At 44.9% G+C, this 15904-nt stretch overlaps 1 protein-coding gene across 7 annotated transcripts in view; it reads right to left on the bottom strand.

Moving 5' to 3' along the window:
- LOC125447474 (long-chain fatty acid transport protein 1-like) overlaps nt 1-15904 on the bottom strand; it is a 67882-nt gene that overhangs the window by 16777 nt on the left and 35201 nt on the right. For all 7 annotated transcript variants that reach the window (XR_009442987.1, XM_048521849.2, XM_048521848.2 and 4 more), the window contains exons 5-7: nt 6150-6219; nt 5547-5638; nt 2888-2997 (exon numbers count right to left, since the gene is read on the bottom strand). Coding sequence is in view for 6 of the 7 variants with exons in the window: in XM_048521849.2 (XP_048377806.1) it covers nt 2888-2997; nt 5547-5638; nt 6150-6219 (272 nt within the window). In the remaining variant the exon portion in view is untranslated. The remainder of the gene's footprint in view (nt 1-2887; nt 2998-5546; nt 5639-6149; nt 6220-15904) is intronic.

Here is a 15904-nt window from a genome sequence, read left to right as displayed (position 1 = left end):
TTAATGACCTAGGCCTTTATGAACAGGGCACATTGAGAATGACATTAAGCTTGCAACCTTGTGAACTGTGAGGAGAACAATGAAGAATTTTAAGAGGGTAAAGATAAGTAGTTAATAAAGCATATGCTATCTTAGGCTTTAATAACAGGTGCATTGAGAACAGTTCAAAGATGTGCAGGTTAGGTGGACTGGCTGATGCTAAATTGCCCCTAGTGTCCAAGAATGTGCAGGCTAGGTGGGCTCGCCATGGTAAATGTGAGGTTACAGGGGTAGATGAGTGGGTATGGGTGGGGTGCTCTTCGGAGGGTCGGTACAGACTTGATGGGCCGAACGGCCTGCTTCTTTAATGCAGGAATTCTACGATTAGTGTTCAGATTGCAACCAGTTCTGGGTGCCACACGTTAGGAAGGATTTGGAGGCAGTGGATAAAGTGCAGAGCAGTTTACAACAATTGTACAAAATGCGGAGGAATGGAATTGTGGGAGATATAGCAGTTTGGATCGGAAATTGGCTTGCTGAAAGAAGACAGAGGGTGGTAGTTGATGGGAAATGTTCATCCTGGAGACCAGTTACTGGTGGTGTACCGCAAGGGTCGGTGCTGGGTCCACTGCTGTTTGTCATTTTTATAAATGACCTGGATGAGGGCGTAGAAGGATGGGTTAGTAAATTTGCAGACGACACTAAGGTCGGTGGAGTTGTGGATGGTGACAAAGGATGCTGTAGGTTGAAGAGAGACATAGATAAGCTGCAGAGCTGGGCTGAGAGGTGGCAAATGGAGTTTAATGCAGGCAAGTGTGAGGTGATGCACTTTGGTAGGTGTAACCAGAAAGCAAAGTACAGGGCTAATGGTAAGATTCTTAGCAGTGTAGATGAGCAGAGAGATCTCGGTGTCCATGTACACAGATCCTTGAAAGTTGCCACCCAGGTTGACAGGGCTATTAAGAAGGCATACAGTGTTTTAGCTTTTATTAGTAGAGGGATCGAGTTCCGAAACCAAGAGGTTATGGTGAAGCTGTACAAAAGTCTGGTGCGGCCGCACTTGGAGTACTGCGTACAGTTCTGGTCACCGCATTATAAGAAGGATGTGGAAGCTTTGGAAAGGGTGCAGAGGAGATTTACTAGGATGTTGCCTGGTACGGAGGGAAGGTCTTACGAGGAAAGGCTGAGGGACTTGAGGCTGTTTTCATTAGAGAGAAGGAGGTTGGGAGGTGACTTAATTGAAACATATAAAATAATCAGAGGGTTAGATAGGGTGGATAGGGAGAGCCTTTTTCCTAGGATGGTGACGGCGAGCACGAGGGGGCATAGCTTTAAATTGAGGGGTGAAAGATATAGGACAGATGTCAGAGGTAGTTTCTTTACTCAGAGAGTAGTAAGGGAATGGAACGCTTTGCCTGCAACGGTAGTAGATTCGCCAACTTTAGGTACATTTAAGTTGTCATTGGATAAGCATATGGACGTACATGGAATAGTGTAGGTTAGATGGGCTTGAGATAGGTATGACAGGTCGGCACAATATCGAGGGCCGAAGGGCCTGTACTGTGCTGCAATGTTCTATAATTATTCCAGGGATTGAGAAGTTTTGGTTAAGAAGATCAATTGGAGTAATCGGGACTGTTACCCTTGAAGGGCCGGCTGAGAGGAGATTTAATTGAATTTTTCAAAACCATGAAAAGTCTGGACAGAGCAAATAGGGTGAAAAAGTTGCACTTAGGAAAGTATTGGGGACAGATTTCAAAGAAGCAAAAGTGGTGAAGAACAATTTCTTTTTTCACACAGCAAGTGCTTATAGTCTGGAATGAACTGCCTGCGAATGGAGTGGATTCAGGTACAAATGAGGTATCCGAAGGAAATTACATGGTTATTTGAAAAGGAACATTGAGGGTTCTGGGGAGAAGGCGGAAGAATAGCTCTAGAAAAGATGCTTATTCAGACAGCCTGCACAGACGCAATGGGTCAAGTGGCCTCCTTCTTCATTACAACAATTCTGCAATTGTGAGATATTCAAGGCTGATATCAGTAGTTTTGCAACCATTAAGTGAGTCAAAAAACATGGGGATAGGGTAGGGAAAGTGCAGAGAAAGTAGATCATTCTCGATCTTACTAAATGGCCACAGGCTGTAAGTTGAGTACAGGAGTTGGGACAATATGTTGAGGTTGTACAGGACGTTGGAGAGGCCTCTTCTGGAGTGCTGTGTCCAGTTCTGATCGCCTTGTTATAGGTAGGATATTGTTAAGCTGCAGAGGGTTCAGAAGAAATTTACCAGGATGTTTCCAGGAACGGAGAGATTGAGTTATAAGGAGAGGCTGGATAGGCTGGGGCTTCTCTCACTGGAGTGTTGAAGGCTGAGGGGAATATTTTAGAGGCTTAGAAAATCATGACGGGTATTGGTAAGTTGAATGGCAGGTGTCTTTTTCCAAGAATGTGGGATTTCAAGATGATTGGACATAGTTTTAAGGTGAGAGGAGAAAGGTTTTAAAAAGAGATGAGGGGCAACCTTTTTACACAGAGAGTGCTTTATGTGTGGAGTGAACTTCCACAGCAGGTACAGTTACAACATTTAAAAGGCATTTGGATAAATACATGAATTTGAAAGGTTTGGATGGATATGGGCCAGGAGCAGGCAGGTGGGACTAGTTTAGTTTGGGACTATGGTCAGTGTGGACTGGTTGAACCAAAGGGTTTGATTCCACGCTGTGTGAACCTATGACTGAATGGCCTACTCTTGGTTGTATTTTTTAAAAACTCAATCCTGTCCCTGAACATTTTTGTTGAAAACAGGCAGGGGGCTAGGCCAACATAGGCAAGGGGGAGATGTGGGTGTTATGCGGGAAGCATAGAGAAACCCGGAGTGTGCACAGCAGACCGAGGCTTGTAGACACTCACAGTGCAGTTGTACTTCACACAGTCATCCCAGAATCGACTGGCTGAGAACTTCTTTTTGATCACAACAGTCAGGCCATGCAGCAGGCACTGTCCCACACCCACTATATTGCCTGTTGATAGAACAGAGACACAACCTTAAAAACACAGTCTTACTTTGCTGAAAAGTCAGTAACAGTCAGACACAGGGAAATCCGTGGATCATATGTGGTTACAACATACAAAGCACATCATGCTTGTTTGATAACAAGTCCAATGAGGAAGTTTTTTCCTTTATGTTGTCAATGTTTTGGCGATAGTTCTTATCCTGGAAACCATAACTGCTCACTCGTGTGATCTCATTCAGCCTGTCAAACCGCCCCCCCCAAGCACCTGCACTCCCCAGATTATGGTTTCCTTCATTGTTTCAATACTGGTGATCACCCTTCAGAAGCTGAGCTCCCAAACGCTCTGGAATTACCCCCACACACCTCTCTGTCCCCCTCTTCCTTAAAATCATCTTTGACCTCTCTTTTGGGCAGCCGTTGCTACAACACACATGGGTTGGTGTTTGATAACTTGCAGCGATGTGCCTGTGACATTTTAACTACAGTGAAGAGACTTTGTAAATGAAAGTTATATCAGCGATAATGGGAACTGCAGATGCTGGAGAATCCAAGATAACACAGTGTGGAGCTGGATGAACACAGCAGGCCAAGCAGCATCTCAGGAGCACAAAAGCTGACGTTTCCGGCCTGACCCTTCATCAGAGAAGGGGATGGGGAGAGGGTGCTGGAATAAATAGGGAGAGAGAAGGAGGCAGACCGAAGATGGAGAGAAAAGAAGATAGGTGGAGAGGAGAGTATAGGTGGGGAGGTAAGGAGGGGATAGGTCAGTCTAGAGAAGATGGACAGGTCAAGATGATTGGACATAGTTTTAAGGTGAGAGGAGAAAGGTTTTAAAAAGAGATGAGGGATGAGGTTAGTAGGTAGGAAATGGAGGTGCGGCTTGAGGTGGGAGGAAGGAATGGGTGAGAGAAAGAACAGGTTAGGGAGGCAGAGACAGGCTGGGCTGGTCCCAGGCCCCAAGATGACCTTCCATATCAAGCAGATGTTCACCTGCACATTTGCCAATGTGGTATATTGTATCCATTGCACCCGGTGTGGCTTCCTCTATATTGGGGAAACCAAGCGGAGGCTTGGGGACCGCTTTGCAGAACACCTCCGCTCAGTTCGCAACAAACAACTGCACCTCCCAGTCACGAACCATTTCAACTCCCCCTCCCATTCCTCAGATGACATGTCCATCACGGGCCTCCTGCTGTTCCTCCTGAACTTCCAGCTCAGCGAGCAAACTCACATCCAGAACCAGTCCAGATCTTCCCCTCCACCCACTGCATCCCAAAACCAGCCCAGCCTGTCTCTGCTTCCCTAACCTGATCTTCCTCTCACCCATCCCTTCCTCCCATCTCAAGCCGCACCTCCATTTCCTACCCACCACCTCAACCCACCTCCTTGACCTGTCCATCTTCCCTGGACTGACCTATCCCCTTCCTACCTCCTCACCTATACTCTCCTCTCTACCTATCTTCTTTTCTCTCCATCTTCAGTCTGCATCCCCCCCTCTCCCTATTTATTCCAGTTCCCTCACCCCATCCCCCTCTCTGATGAAGGGTCTAGGCCCGAGACGTCAGCTTTTGTGCTCCTGAGATGCTGCTTGGCCTGCTGTGTTCATCCAGCTCCACACTTTGTTATCTTGTAAATGCAAGTTATTGTTCATTCATATAGGCCCCATGATTTGCCAACTGTTCCAGTTGGTAACAACTGTAAGGAAATAATTTCCATGCTGACTCTTTAAGTAAGCCTCTGTCATAGCAATTTTAATTAAAAATAGGCATCACAAGAGGTTTGTGCAGAAACCCAAACTCTGGATGAACAGAGTTTAAGATTTCACCTAACTTCTGCTTTTATTCCAATTTGTAGAATTTAGAGGTATGTGTACTCCCAAACGCAAGTGATTTCAGACGGAATTCCGAGCACGTGAGATGTACTCGCACTCACAAGGCTTAAACAGGCCAACAAAGAGTTCACAGGCTGAAAGAGCTTTAACAGCTGCAATATAGCACCTATCCGTGTTACAACATTAAATGAATTGTTAGGAATCATTCTTGTATGATAATATTCCACACTGAAAGAAGGGAGACTCCAAGGTAGATTGTCACAAAGTTATAATTTGGGAGAGTTAAGCACTTCAGTGTAATGAACGATAGCCAGGTATAAACTTAGTGAATGCATTTCAAAATCTTCCAGGACTGAGTGACAAAGAAGATAATGCAAAAACTAAATGCTAAGCAGGAATTCTGAAACAATGTGAGGCAGAGTCCAGGAGATTCTTCTGGTCTGTCCTACGAGCTGAGAAATTTTGGAAGAAACATGGAACAATTTAAGGCACAGGTGACTGCTCACAGTTTCCATTCATTAGTCTCCAACATCACTCAGTAACATGAGCTAGCAGGGTTGCCTCAGCTTAAATCCCAAACCAATAAGTAAGCAATAACTTGGACAGACACGCCAGTGCAGTGCTGAAGCAGTGATATAGTGTTGGAGGTGCCATCTCTTGGATGAGTTGTTCAACTGACAGCAGGTCCACTGCAGCCTGATACAAGCGAGAACCGGCTCCTTACCTGCTGAATGATACAGGGGTAGGCAGTCATAAATAATATCATCATGCCGCATTCGGAACCCATAATAAGCAAACACAGCCATCCTGTAGTACCTACAAGCAAGCATACCCGCTGATGAGTAGGATGGAGGCAAAAAACAGGGTTTTATATATCACAGAGCAAGCACATCAACTCATTAAGTGTGGCTAACCAAGGTGAGAAATTCAAATCTAGGTTCTGCTGCATGGGTTTACCCTTCACCTTGCTGGGTACTAAAAACCTATACAAAAGGTACAACCTAACATCTTCGTGATTAACAACTTTCCCATTGTTGAGACACACCAAATGATACAGCACAAAAAAGGGCCATTTTGTCACGTGCTGTGAAAGAGCTGTCAAATTAGTCTCACTTCCCCCCCCCACAGCTCAGTTTTTATCCAATGCCCTTCTAAAAGTTGCCGTTGATTTTGTTTCCAATGCCGTCTCATGTATCACATTCTGATTGTAATTCACCAAAAAAAACTTTTGCCCATCTCCCCTCTGGCTCCTCTGTCAAAGCTGCCAGCACAAAGCCTTTGAAATGTCAGAGCTGAAACAACCAGTGACCTCGGTCTTGGTACATACCTGCTGTGTACGACAATGGCAGCTTTAGGCATACCAGTGGTGCCAGATGTGTAGATGTAAAAAAGGCGATCTGTAAAGACGAAGGAAGAGAGGGGAATCAGGTATAGCAAGTTTGCACAGCATCTCCTTTCTCATCTTCCAACTGCCCTACAATTCCACTAATGTCACAATTACAGTATCTGCATTGGAATGATAAACAAAAGATACACAATTGCCCCTTTTTCCCTCATAGATCCCAGCTCTTCACCATTACACAGGCGAATGCAGACAATTCCAGCACTGGCTGATCAATCCAATATCAGCACAGGATGGAACAGATCTTTCAGAGCTGAGGAATTAGTGAAATTGGCCAAAGCCTATAACATTTCCACATCTATAGAGTTATATCATTAAATGCTGCACTTGATATTCTCTTGTTTTCAGAGTTAACAGCAGAGTACAGAAGTTTAAAAAATAGTCACAAGGATACTATACCATGAGTTAGTGATGCTTGACCATATTTGGCCAGTATTACTTACAAGAAAGGAAAAGAAGAAGAAATTCCCTGCCAATCAGACACAAAGCTACTGGCAGCAATTTACACATCAAATGTACAAACCCTCACACTGCGTCCCACAATAGGAATTACTCCTCGGTCACAGCACTCCACTGGCCAGTGTTATTCACGTGTTTATCTCATATACAAGGGAGGAGACGGACTGTCATTGCTCCTAGGATGCATGGCTGGTCTGCAATACAGAGGGCTAAGAGACAGACAAGTCACCCTTGGGACTGGCAATTAAGGAACAATGTGTGTCGTAAGGGCAGCTGTTGAAAGCTCAGGCTGTCTTGGTATACGATTTTCAGCCCACTTTACCTGCTGTGGCAGACCAGCTTGTCAGGGGACTGGGGACTGAGCAAACCATTAAGAGCCCAGGCCATACCCAGCTCTTTCTTGCTTCATTGGCTGTAAATTATAAACAACTGGCTGGAAAGGAAAAGCTAGTTGTACATATACTAGCTATTGAAGATGGAAATCTAATCCAGTCACTACAGCACTGGAATGACTGAAACATTAACGGAATGGAATTGACTGAATGCACTGCAGTGGTCCAAAGGTAGATCACCGCCACCTTAAGGGCAATTAGGAATGTACAGCCTGCCTGCAATGTCTGATTCTAATTCTGGGCCAGTTCTTTGCTCCAATCCAAACCTAATCCCACTGCTTTGTCTACTCTCAATAGTCCTGTATGCTCCTCCATTCCAAATATTTAGCTAATTTTCTCTTTTTAGATTACCATGGTCACTGCCTCAACCTCTCCCTGCAAGTCAATCCCATATTTCCAACAGACCTTTGTGTAATGAAAGTTTAATTGCATTCATTAATCTTTTGGCTACAATTCTAAATTGTTACTTCCTGGGCACCAACTGTCGGAAAAAAGGAAACAGCTTTTCCCCATTCATCACATTAAACTTTGCATTCGTTTATAAAACAAAACTTAAGTAACACTTACAATCCTCGGGCATATATTCCCAATATCTCAATACTTGCTCAGCGACTGAAGTTTCAATTTTTTAAAATTCACTTACGGAATGAGGGCTTCGGTGACTAGGCCAGTGTTTACGGCCCATCCCTAATTGCCTAGAGGGCAGTTAAGATTCACCCACATTGCTGTGGGCCTGGACTCATATGTAGGCCAGACCAGGTGAGGTTGACAGATTTCCTTCTCTAAATGACATCAGTCATCTTTGACATTAGGACATTGTTGGCATTTGAAACTCTTTACCCCCCCCTCAAAAAAAAAGGTTGTTGAGGCTGGGGAGACAACTGAAGATTTCCAAACTTGGATTGAGCAATTTGGTACCGAGAGAATAAAGGTGGTTAATGACGTCAGGGTATAGTCTAGCCAGGATTGCATATGAGGGGCCAAGTGGCTTCCTGATTCAAGGAAACCAGTGCCAGCCCTAAACTGTAATCAGTTTCTGACCTATTAGGGAACAAATGGTTCTTGAATTTCAAAGAAATCCTGCTCACAGCTGGAGCAAAACATGCCAGCACCTAATTTTGGAGTCACATTCATTCGCTTTACTCACCACCTGCCTGGATTAGATCTGGAATGTTTTTAAACTGGGTGACAGCATCACTGGCTGGGCCAGTATTCATTGCTCATCCCTAATTGCCCAAGGAGCAGTTGAGAGTCAATCACATTGCTGTGGGTCTGGAGTCACATGGGGACATTGGGGAAACCAAGCGGAGGCTTGGAGACCGCTTTGCAGAACACCTCCGCTTGGTTCGCAATGAACAACTGCACCTCCCAGTCGCAAACCATTTCCACTCCCCCTCCCATTCTCTAGATGACATGTCCATCATGGGTCTCCTGCACTGCCACAATGATGCCACCCGAAGGTTGCAGGAACAGCAACTCATATTCCGCCTGGGAACCCTGCAGCCTAATGGTATCAATGTGGACTTCACCAGTTTCAAAATCTCCCCTTCCCCTACTGCATCCCTCAACCAGCCCAGTTCGTCCCCTCCCCCCACTGCACCACACAACCAGCCCGGCTCTTCCCCCCCACCCACTGCATCCCAAAACCAGTCCAACCTGTCTCTGCCTCCCTAACCGGTTCTTCCTCTCACCCATCCCTTCCTCCCACCCCAAGCCGCACCCTCATCTACCTACTAACCTCATCCCACCTCCTTGACCTGTCCGTCTTCCCGGGACTGACCTATCCCCTCCTTACCTCCCCACCTATACTCTCTCCACCTATCTTCTTTTCTCTCCATCTTCGGTCCGCCTCCCCCTCTCTCCCTATTTATTCCAGTTCTCTCTCCCCATCCCCCTCTCTGATGAAGGGTCCAGGCCCGAAACGTCAGCTTTTGTGCTCCTGAGATGCTGCTTGGCCTGCTGTGTTCATCCAGCCTCACATTTTATTATCAAGGATGGCAGTTTCGTTCCCTAAAGAACATTAGCGAATCAGATGAGTTGGCTGTTCCAACAATTGACAGTGGTCATCATTAAATTCTTAATTCCAGATTTTTATTGGATTCAAATTCTCCCACCTACGGAATTTGAACCCGGGTCCCCAGAACATTACCTGGAAAAACTGTTCAGCGATAATACCACTAGGCCATTGCCTCCCCTGCACTGTATTTCTGTTTGAGTTTTGACTTGTTGCTTTCTTCACGTGACAACATGACATTTGGGAATCAAAATGATGCAAAAGGTCAGTAAGAAAAGAACACATTCGAAAGAAACCAACCTGCCAGTAAAAATCCAGTTGTAATTTCAGATGTGTGATTATTTTTAAAGCATCTGACATCTGGCATACGATAAACGACATCAGAAAATTTCCCAAGTTTGCCTTGACATATTAGCACTGGCTCAGTTTGATGATCATGGCATGAGTGAGTCACCTTTATATACTGCCCCAGCCAGCTCAGTTCAATCTTGAAGATAGTGGTTCTCACTGAAACTGTTACAGGCGGCTCACTGTGACTATACTTTGTACAAATGGCCATTGTACACTCATCAAACAAAAGGCAACAACTTAGTGACATGAACTAAAATGAATTAAATGTATTCAAAAATATACAGTCTCTGGTATGGCTTTCTCTTAATTAAATAAAAATCAACAATTTGACAGGGCACAAGAGACCCAAAATAATCATTTTTATATCAGATTCATCTGCAAAAAACACAATCCAAACATTGAAGCTGCAATGTTCAAGAAATGCAGTTTCATTTTAAGAAACATTTATTTTTAAAAAGGCTAAAAGGCTTCACTACCAGAATAAAAATCCAGAGCAGAAGGAATGAAATGTCTCAAGTACCAGAGGGTGGGAGGAGGAAAAGGAGAGAGTGGGAGAACATTAATTCCTGTTCAGTTCTCCTTTCTGTGGTACAGAGAGGGGAAATGACAGGGGCCTCATGTAAGTAGCAAGATTTGCAGCATTTACAACTAGAGAAACTCCCTTCAGTAGTGCAAATACTTATATTATGAAGCATATTTACTGTGCGCGCATAAACACAGCAGCTAGATTCAAAAAGCATTAGGAAACTGAGATGATCATTAATCTCATTTTTGATGGATTTGGTCAGCCAGGCACTGAAAGAACATCTTGACAGACTTGGAATTGTGCCATAAACTATGGGGAAAGCTTACTAATAATAATTCTCCTTCACCTGGTAGAAGTGCTACATGATAGGAGATAAAGGTCTAATTTTCACTTGTTTTGCTTTCTGCCTTCTAAGCAGTTAACTGCAGCTGGGAAATATAATAACTAGGAGCAAGAGTAAACAATTCAGCCCTTCAAACCTATTCTGCCATTTGAAATTATCATGGCTGTTCACGTCTTAGCCTCAACTCCACTTTGCTGTCTGCACCCCATAATCCTCAATCTGTCACGAATCAAAAAACTTTCTGCCACCTTCTCAAATTTATTCAATGTCCCAGCATCAATCATGCTCTGGGTGAGTAAATTCAACAGATTCATGACCCTTTTGAGAGAAGTAACTTCTAATCTGCTTTAAATCTGCTACTCCTTATCCTAGAACTATGGCCACTCATGCTAGAAGTGTGTATATTATGCATGTTTTTACAGCGGAAATGTCAATCCAAGTAGAGGAATGTGCTACCCTGCCACTGCAACCTGCTCTGCTGCGGAGGTGGAAGCATGATCCACCTTTTGTATGCTGTGTCAGAAACATTGCATCTTTAGGGCTTGGGGGTGGCTACTGGAGCAGAAGGCCACTGCTGGGATGCACTGCCTTCAATGACAGTGGAAGCATGTGTGCTTGCAACCTTCACAAAGGCAAGTGGATACATATTTGAAAGGCACAAAAATTCCTAGCTACGAATGGGGGAGTCATAGAGCTGTACGGTACAGAAACAGACCCTTCGGTCCAACTCGTCCATGCGACCAGATATCCTAAATTAATCTAATGCCATTTGCCAGTGTTTGGCCTATAGCCCTCTTAAACCCTTCCTATTCATGTATCCATCCAGATGCCTTTTAAACGTACCAGCCTCCACCACTTCCTCTGGCAGCTCATTCCATACATGCACCACACTCTGCGTGAAAAAGTTGTCCCTAAGGTCACTTTCCCATCTCACCCTAAACCTACGCCCTCTAGTTCTGGATTGCCCCGTTCTTAGGAAAAGACCTTGCCTATTTACCCTATCCATGCCCCGCATAATTTTATAAACCTGTTAAGGTCACCCTTCAGGCTCTGGCACTCCAGGGAAAATAGCCCCACCTATCCAGTCTCTCCCAACAGCTCAAACCCTCCCCCGGCAACATCTTTGTAAATCTTTGCTGAACCCTTTCACAAGTTTCACAACATTGTTCCCATAGCAGCGATGAATCATAAAGCTTTTTCAAAGTACACCGCCAACAGGTTAAATGTCCATGATTTTACAATTACTAACACAGAAAACTGAATGTGATTATCCTTCAAATGTCACAGGCATCCCATTAACTAAGGACCATCTTGATAAAGCTGACGATTCTTAAAAACAAAACAAGTAGGCCAGGTATTGCTCACTGAATTTCTGTGCAAATAAATTCTCATGATGCTTTTCAGAAGTCCAGGTTAGGGTGGGTAGAGGGAGTGGAAGGGAGGGTGAGACTTAGTCCAAGAATCCTTTTGTGTTGCAGTGACAACTTTATGACTCAGCTTTAAATTTTTCCTCAAGTGGGACAAGGGTTACAAATTGCCCAGCAATACGCAGTAGGTGAAAGGTTGAACTCATTGCTGGTGTCTGTCATTTTTGCTTGTTTGAGTTGGGTGCTTATGAATGTGATGCATGCACAGAAAATACATTCAGAGAGTGAGAAGGCTCGAATAGTACACATTCTGCTGAACAACTAGTTCAAGTGAAAAAAAAATTGCACAGGGCAATTTCCTGACATCTGCAAGAAAGATTGCATATTTTGGATTAATTCAGAAGCTCAATTAAAAAGGATGCCCATTTCAGACTCTTCTCTGCAGGTAGTCTGCAGTTCTGCTGAGGCATTTAGCTTTTAACCTGGCACAGTACTTCAAGACCATTGCTCAAATGTCGGGAATCTAAGTTAGCCGCTTAAAAATTAACAATGAAGGAGAAATCATTTAATTTGTTTAGGCATTTCGGACTGCAAGCTTCAATCACACAATCATAGATTTGGCTTAGTCTAGTTTTAAAATTTTGACTTGTGTCCATAACTAATCCACACTGAATGCAGCATGACAAACGCAACTTGAGACTTAAATTCTGTCATATCAACTTCTCCGCCATTGTTCATAGTAAATTGAACAAGTCATTTTACATAAATGAGGATGTTATTGGCCAGTTTTTAATGGGGAAAGCATTCAGGAAGTAATGCAATACACTATCGCTGCTCTGCTATGGATAGCTCAATTGTGGGCTATTGCAAAATTGTGTGGAGAATGCATTGCTGAGGTCACACTATCCATCAGAGTGCAAGAAAACAGCGATTCCAGACTCAAAAATGACCCTTCTGAGGAAGTGTCATGAGACCTGAAACATTAACTCTGATTTCTCTTCACAGACACTGCCAGGCCTGCTGAGCTTTCCCACAAACTTCTGGTTTTGTTTCCCACAAATGACATGGTCTGCAGAATCACTATTGCAACCAACCAGGGAGGTCGAAAAGAGGGAGCTCATTCACCTCTCACCCGATTGCAACATGCATGGCTACTAGACCAGCCCATAATCACTGGGCTACTAAAACATGCACGTCTTTTACGTCCTCTCTAATACTAGGTGTACTTTTACAGTAAGAGAATACACGATGAATGGCAGGACTGTTGGAAGCAAAGAAACTTTGATATGCATGTCCATTAGTCCCCACAGGTATCAGAACTAGATGGGTAAAGTGGTTAAGGAAGCAGATGGTACACTTGCCTTTACAGTTGGGACACAGAGTTTAAGAGAGGGAGGTGATGCTGGAACTGTATAAACGCTAGTTAGGCCGCAACTAGAGGATTATAAGAAGGATGTGGTAGCACTAGAGAGGGTGCACAGAATATTTGCAAGGGTGATGCCTGGGTTGGAGAGTTTCTGTTATGAAGAGAGATTCGATAAACTGGGGCTGTTTTCCTTCGAGCAGAGGAGACTGAGGGGGGTACATGATTGTGATGTGTAAAATCATGAGAGGCACAGACAGGAAGAAATTTTTTCCCCTTTGTGGAAGGACCAATGACAAGGAAGCATAGATTTAAGGTAAGGGACAGAATGTTTGGAGAGGATGTGAGTAAAAATGTTTCATCTAGAGGGTGGTGGGAATCTGGAACTCACCGCCTGTGAGGGTGGGAGAGGCAGAAACTCTCATCACATTGAAGTAGTATTTAGAGGTGCGCGTGCAATGCCAAGGCATAGAAGGCTATGGGCCAAGTGCTGGGAAACAGGATTAGAAAAGTTAGGTAATAAAATGTGAGGCTGGATGAACACAGCAGGCCAAGCAGCATCTCAGGAGCACAAAAGCTGACGTTTCGGGCCTAGACCCTTCATCAGAGAGGGGGATGGGGGGAGGGAACTGGAATGAATAGGGAGAGAGGGGGAGGCGGACCGAAGATGGAGAGTAAAGAAGATAGGTGGAGAGAGTGTAGGTGGGGAGGTAGGGAGGGGATAGTTCAGTCCAGGGAAGACGGACAGGTCAAGGAGGTGGGATGAGGTTAGTAGGTAGCGGGGGGTGCGGCTTGGGGTGGGAGGAAGGGATGGGTGAGAGGAAGAACCGGTTAGGGAGGCAGAGACAGGTTGGACTGGTTTTGGGATGCAGTGGGTGGGGGGGGAAGAGCTGGGCTGGTTGTGTGGTGCAGTGGGGGGAGGGGACGAACTGGGCTGGTTGAGGGATGCAGTAGGGGAAGGGGAGATTTTGAAACTGGTGATGTCCACATTGATACCATATGGCTGCAGGGTTCCCAGGCGGAATATGAGTTGCTGTTCCTGCAACCTTCGGGTGGCATCATTGTGGCAGTGCAGGAGGCCCATGATGGACATGTCATCAAGAGAATGGGAGGGGGAGTGGAAATGGTTTGTGACTGGGAGGTGCAGTTGTTTTTTGCGAACTGAGCGGAGGTGTTCTGCAAAGCGGTCCCCAAGCCTCCGCTTGGTTTCCCCAATGTAGAGGAAGCCACACCGGGTACAGTGGATGCAGTATACCACAGTGGCAGATGTGCAGGTGAACCTCTGCTTGATGTGGAATGTCATCTTGGGGCCTGGGATGGGGGTGAGGGAGGAGGTGTGGGGACAAGTGTAGCATTTCCTGCGGTTGCAGGGGAAGGTGCCGGGTGTGGTGGGGTTGGAGGGCAGTGTGGAGCGAACAAGGGAGTCACGGAGAGAGTGGTCTCTCCGGAAAGCAGACAGGGGAGGGGATGGAAAAATGTCTTGGGTGGTGGGGTCGGATTGTAAATGGCGGAAGTGTCGGAGGATAATGCGTTGTATCCGGAGGTTGGTAGGGTGGTGTGTGAGAACGAGGGGGATCCTCTTGGGGCGGTTGTGGCGGGGGCGGGGTGTGAGGGATGTGTCGCGGGAAATGCGGGAGACGCGGTCAAGGGCGTTCTCGATCACCGTGGGGGAAAGTTGCGGTCCTTAAAGAACTTGGACATCTGGAATGTGCGGGAGTGGAATGTCATTGCTGAGGGTACCCTATAATACAGGCCACTGTGGGCGCAGTTAGGTAGTTTCCTGCATGAAAACACACACGCTGTTGCAAAATGTACTGTCATTGAAAACATCATTTCTGCACAAGTTATAATTGGTGTACAGTGCCAGCCAGAACCACAACAACAGTGGTACATAAGCCTCTCTCACATACAAACAGACGAACATTCAGAAGAAGCACAGTTACTTGCATACATACACACATGTAAATGCTATTCAGCTCTGTGATCAGTGCTGCAGCTTTGTAAGAATTGAAACATTGTCTTCTTAGCTGGCCAATTACCATATGAATCTGCTGAATGGCAACCGGATGCCATTAATGCACTGACCACTGGTACGGAACCTCAAAGGACAAGCTTCCACACTTCACAGTTTAATATGGCCTGAAATTTTATTGGCCACTTCTGCAACGATACATTACGAAAAGTTATTGAAAGATCCATCAATGGAGTGTAATATTTTAGTTTTGGATAAATGGAAAACCGTAAAAGTATTAAACCCATCTTACCCAAATAAAGAACAAAAGCAGAAATTGCTGGAAAAGCTCAGCAGGTCAGGCAGCATCTATGAAGAAAAAAAATCAGAATTGATGTTTCAGGTCCGGTGACCCTTCCTCGGAACTTATCCAAATAAAATCTTTTAAAACTGAGTTCATAATCTTGACCCGCAACTCCCTTTTTTTTGCTGAGCTCACTGTAAGGTTGTGGTATAAGGAGCATTTTAGAGAGCAGCTAAAAACTAAGAAACCGATTGTGTGGCCTGTTATTACCATAATGTAATGTATTCCAACAAGTAAACACAGGAAAAACATAACATACATCACACCAACAGGGAATCTGGCTTCAGAGAATCTGGCTTCAGAGAATAAGTTGCATAAATGAAAATAAAAACTGCTGGAAAAGCTCAGCAGGTCTGACAGCATCTGTGGAGTGAAATTAGAGTCAACGTTTCGGGTTGAGTGACCTGTCCTCAGAACTGAATATGCGTAGCACCCCTCAGTGCAGAAGATATTGTGAACATTTAACTGAGATTGTGGTAGTAGCTAGACAGGATTTAGTAATGCCATACTATTTCTAACCTATAGTCCTAAATGTACAGTTAGGGTGGTT

Source organism: Stegostoma tigrinum, chromosome 35 (genome assembly GCF_030684315.1).
Source record: "Stegostoma tigrinum isolate sSteTig4 chromosome 35, sSteTig4.hap1, whole genome shotgun sequence".
NCBI lineage: Eukaryota > Metazoa > Chordata > Chondrichthyes > Orectolobiformes > Stegostomatidae > Stegostoma > Stegostoma tigrinum.
The sequence above is the reverse complement of the archived record's forward strand: the minus strand, read 5'-3'. Positions and strand labels throughout refer to the sequence as shown.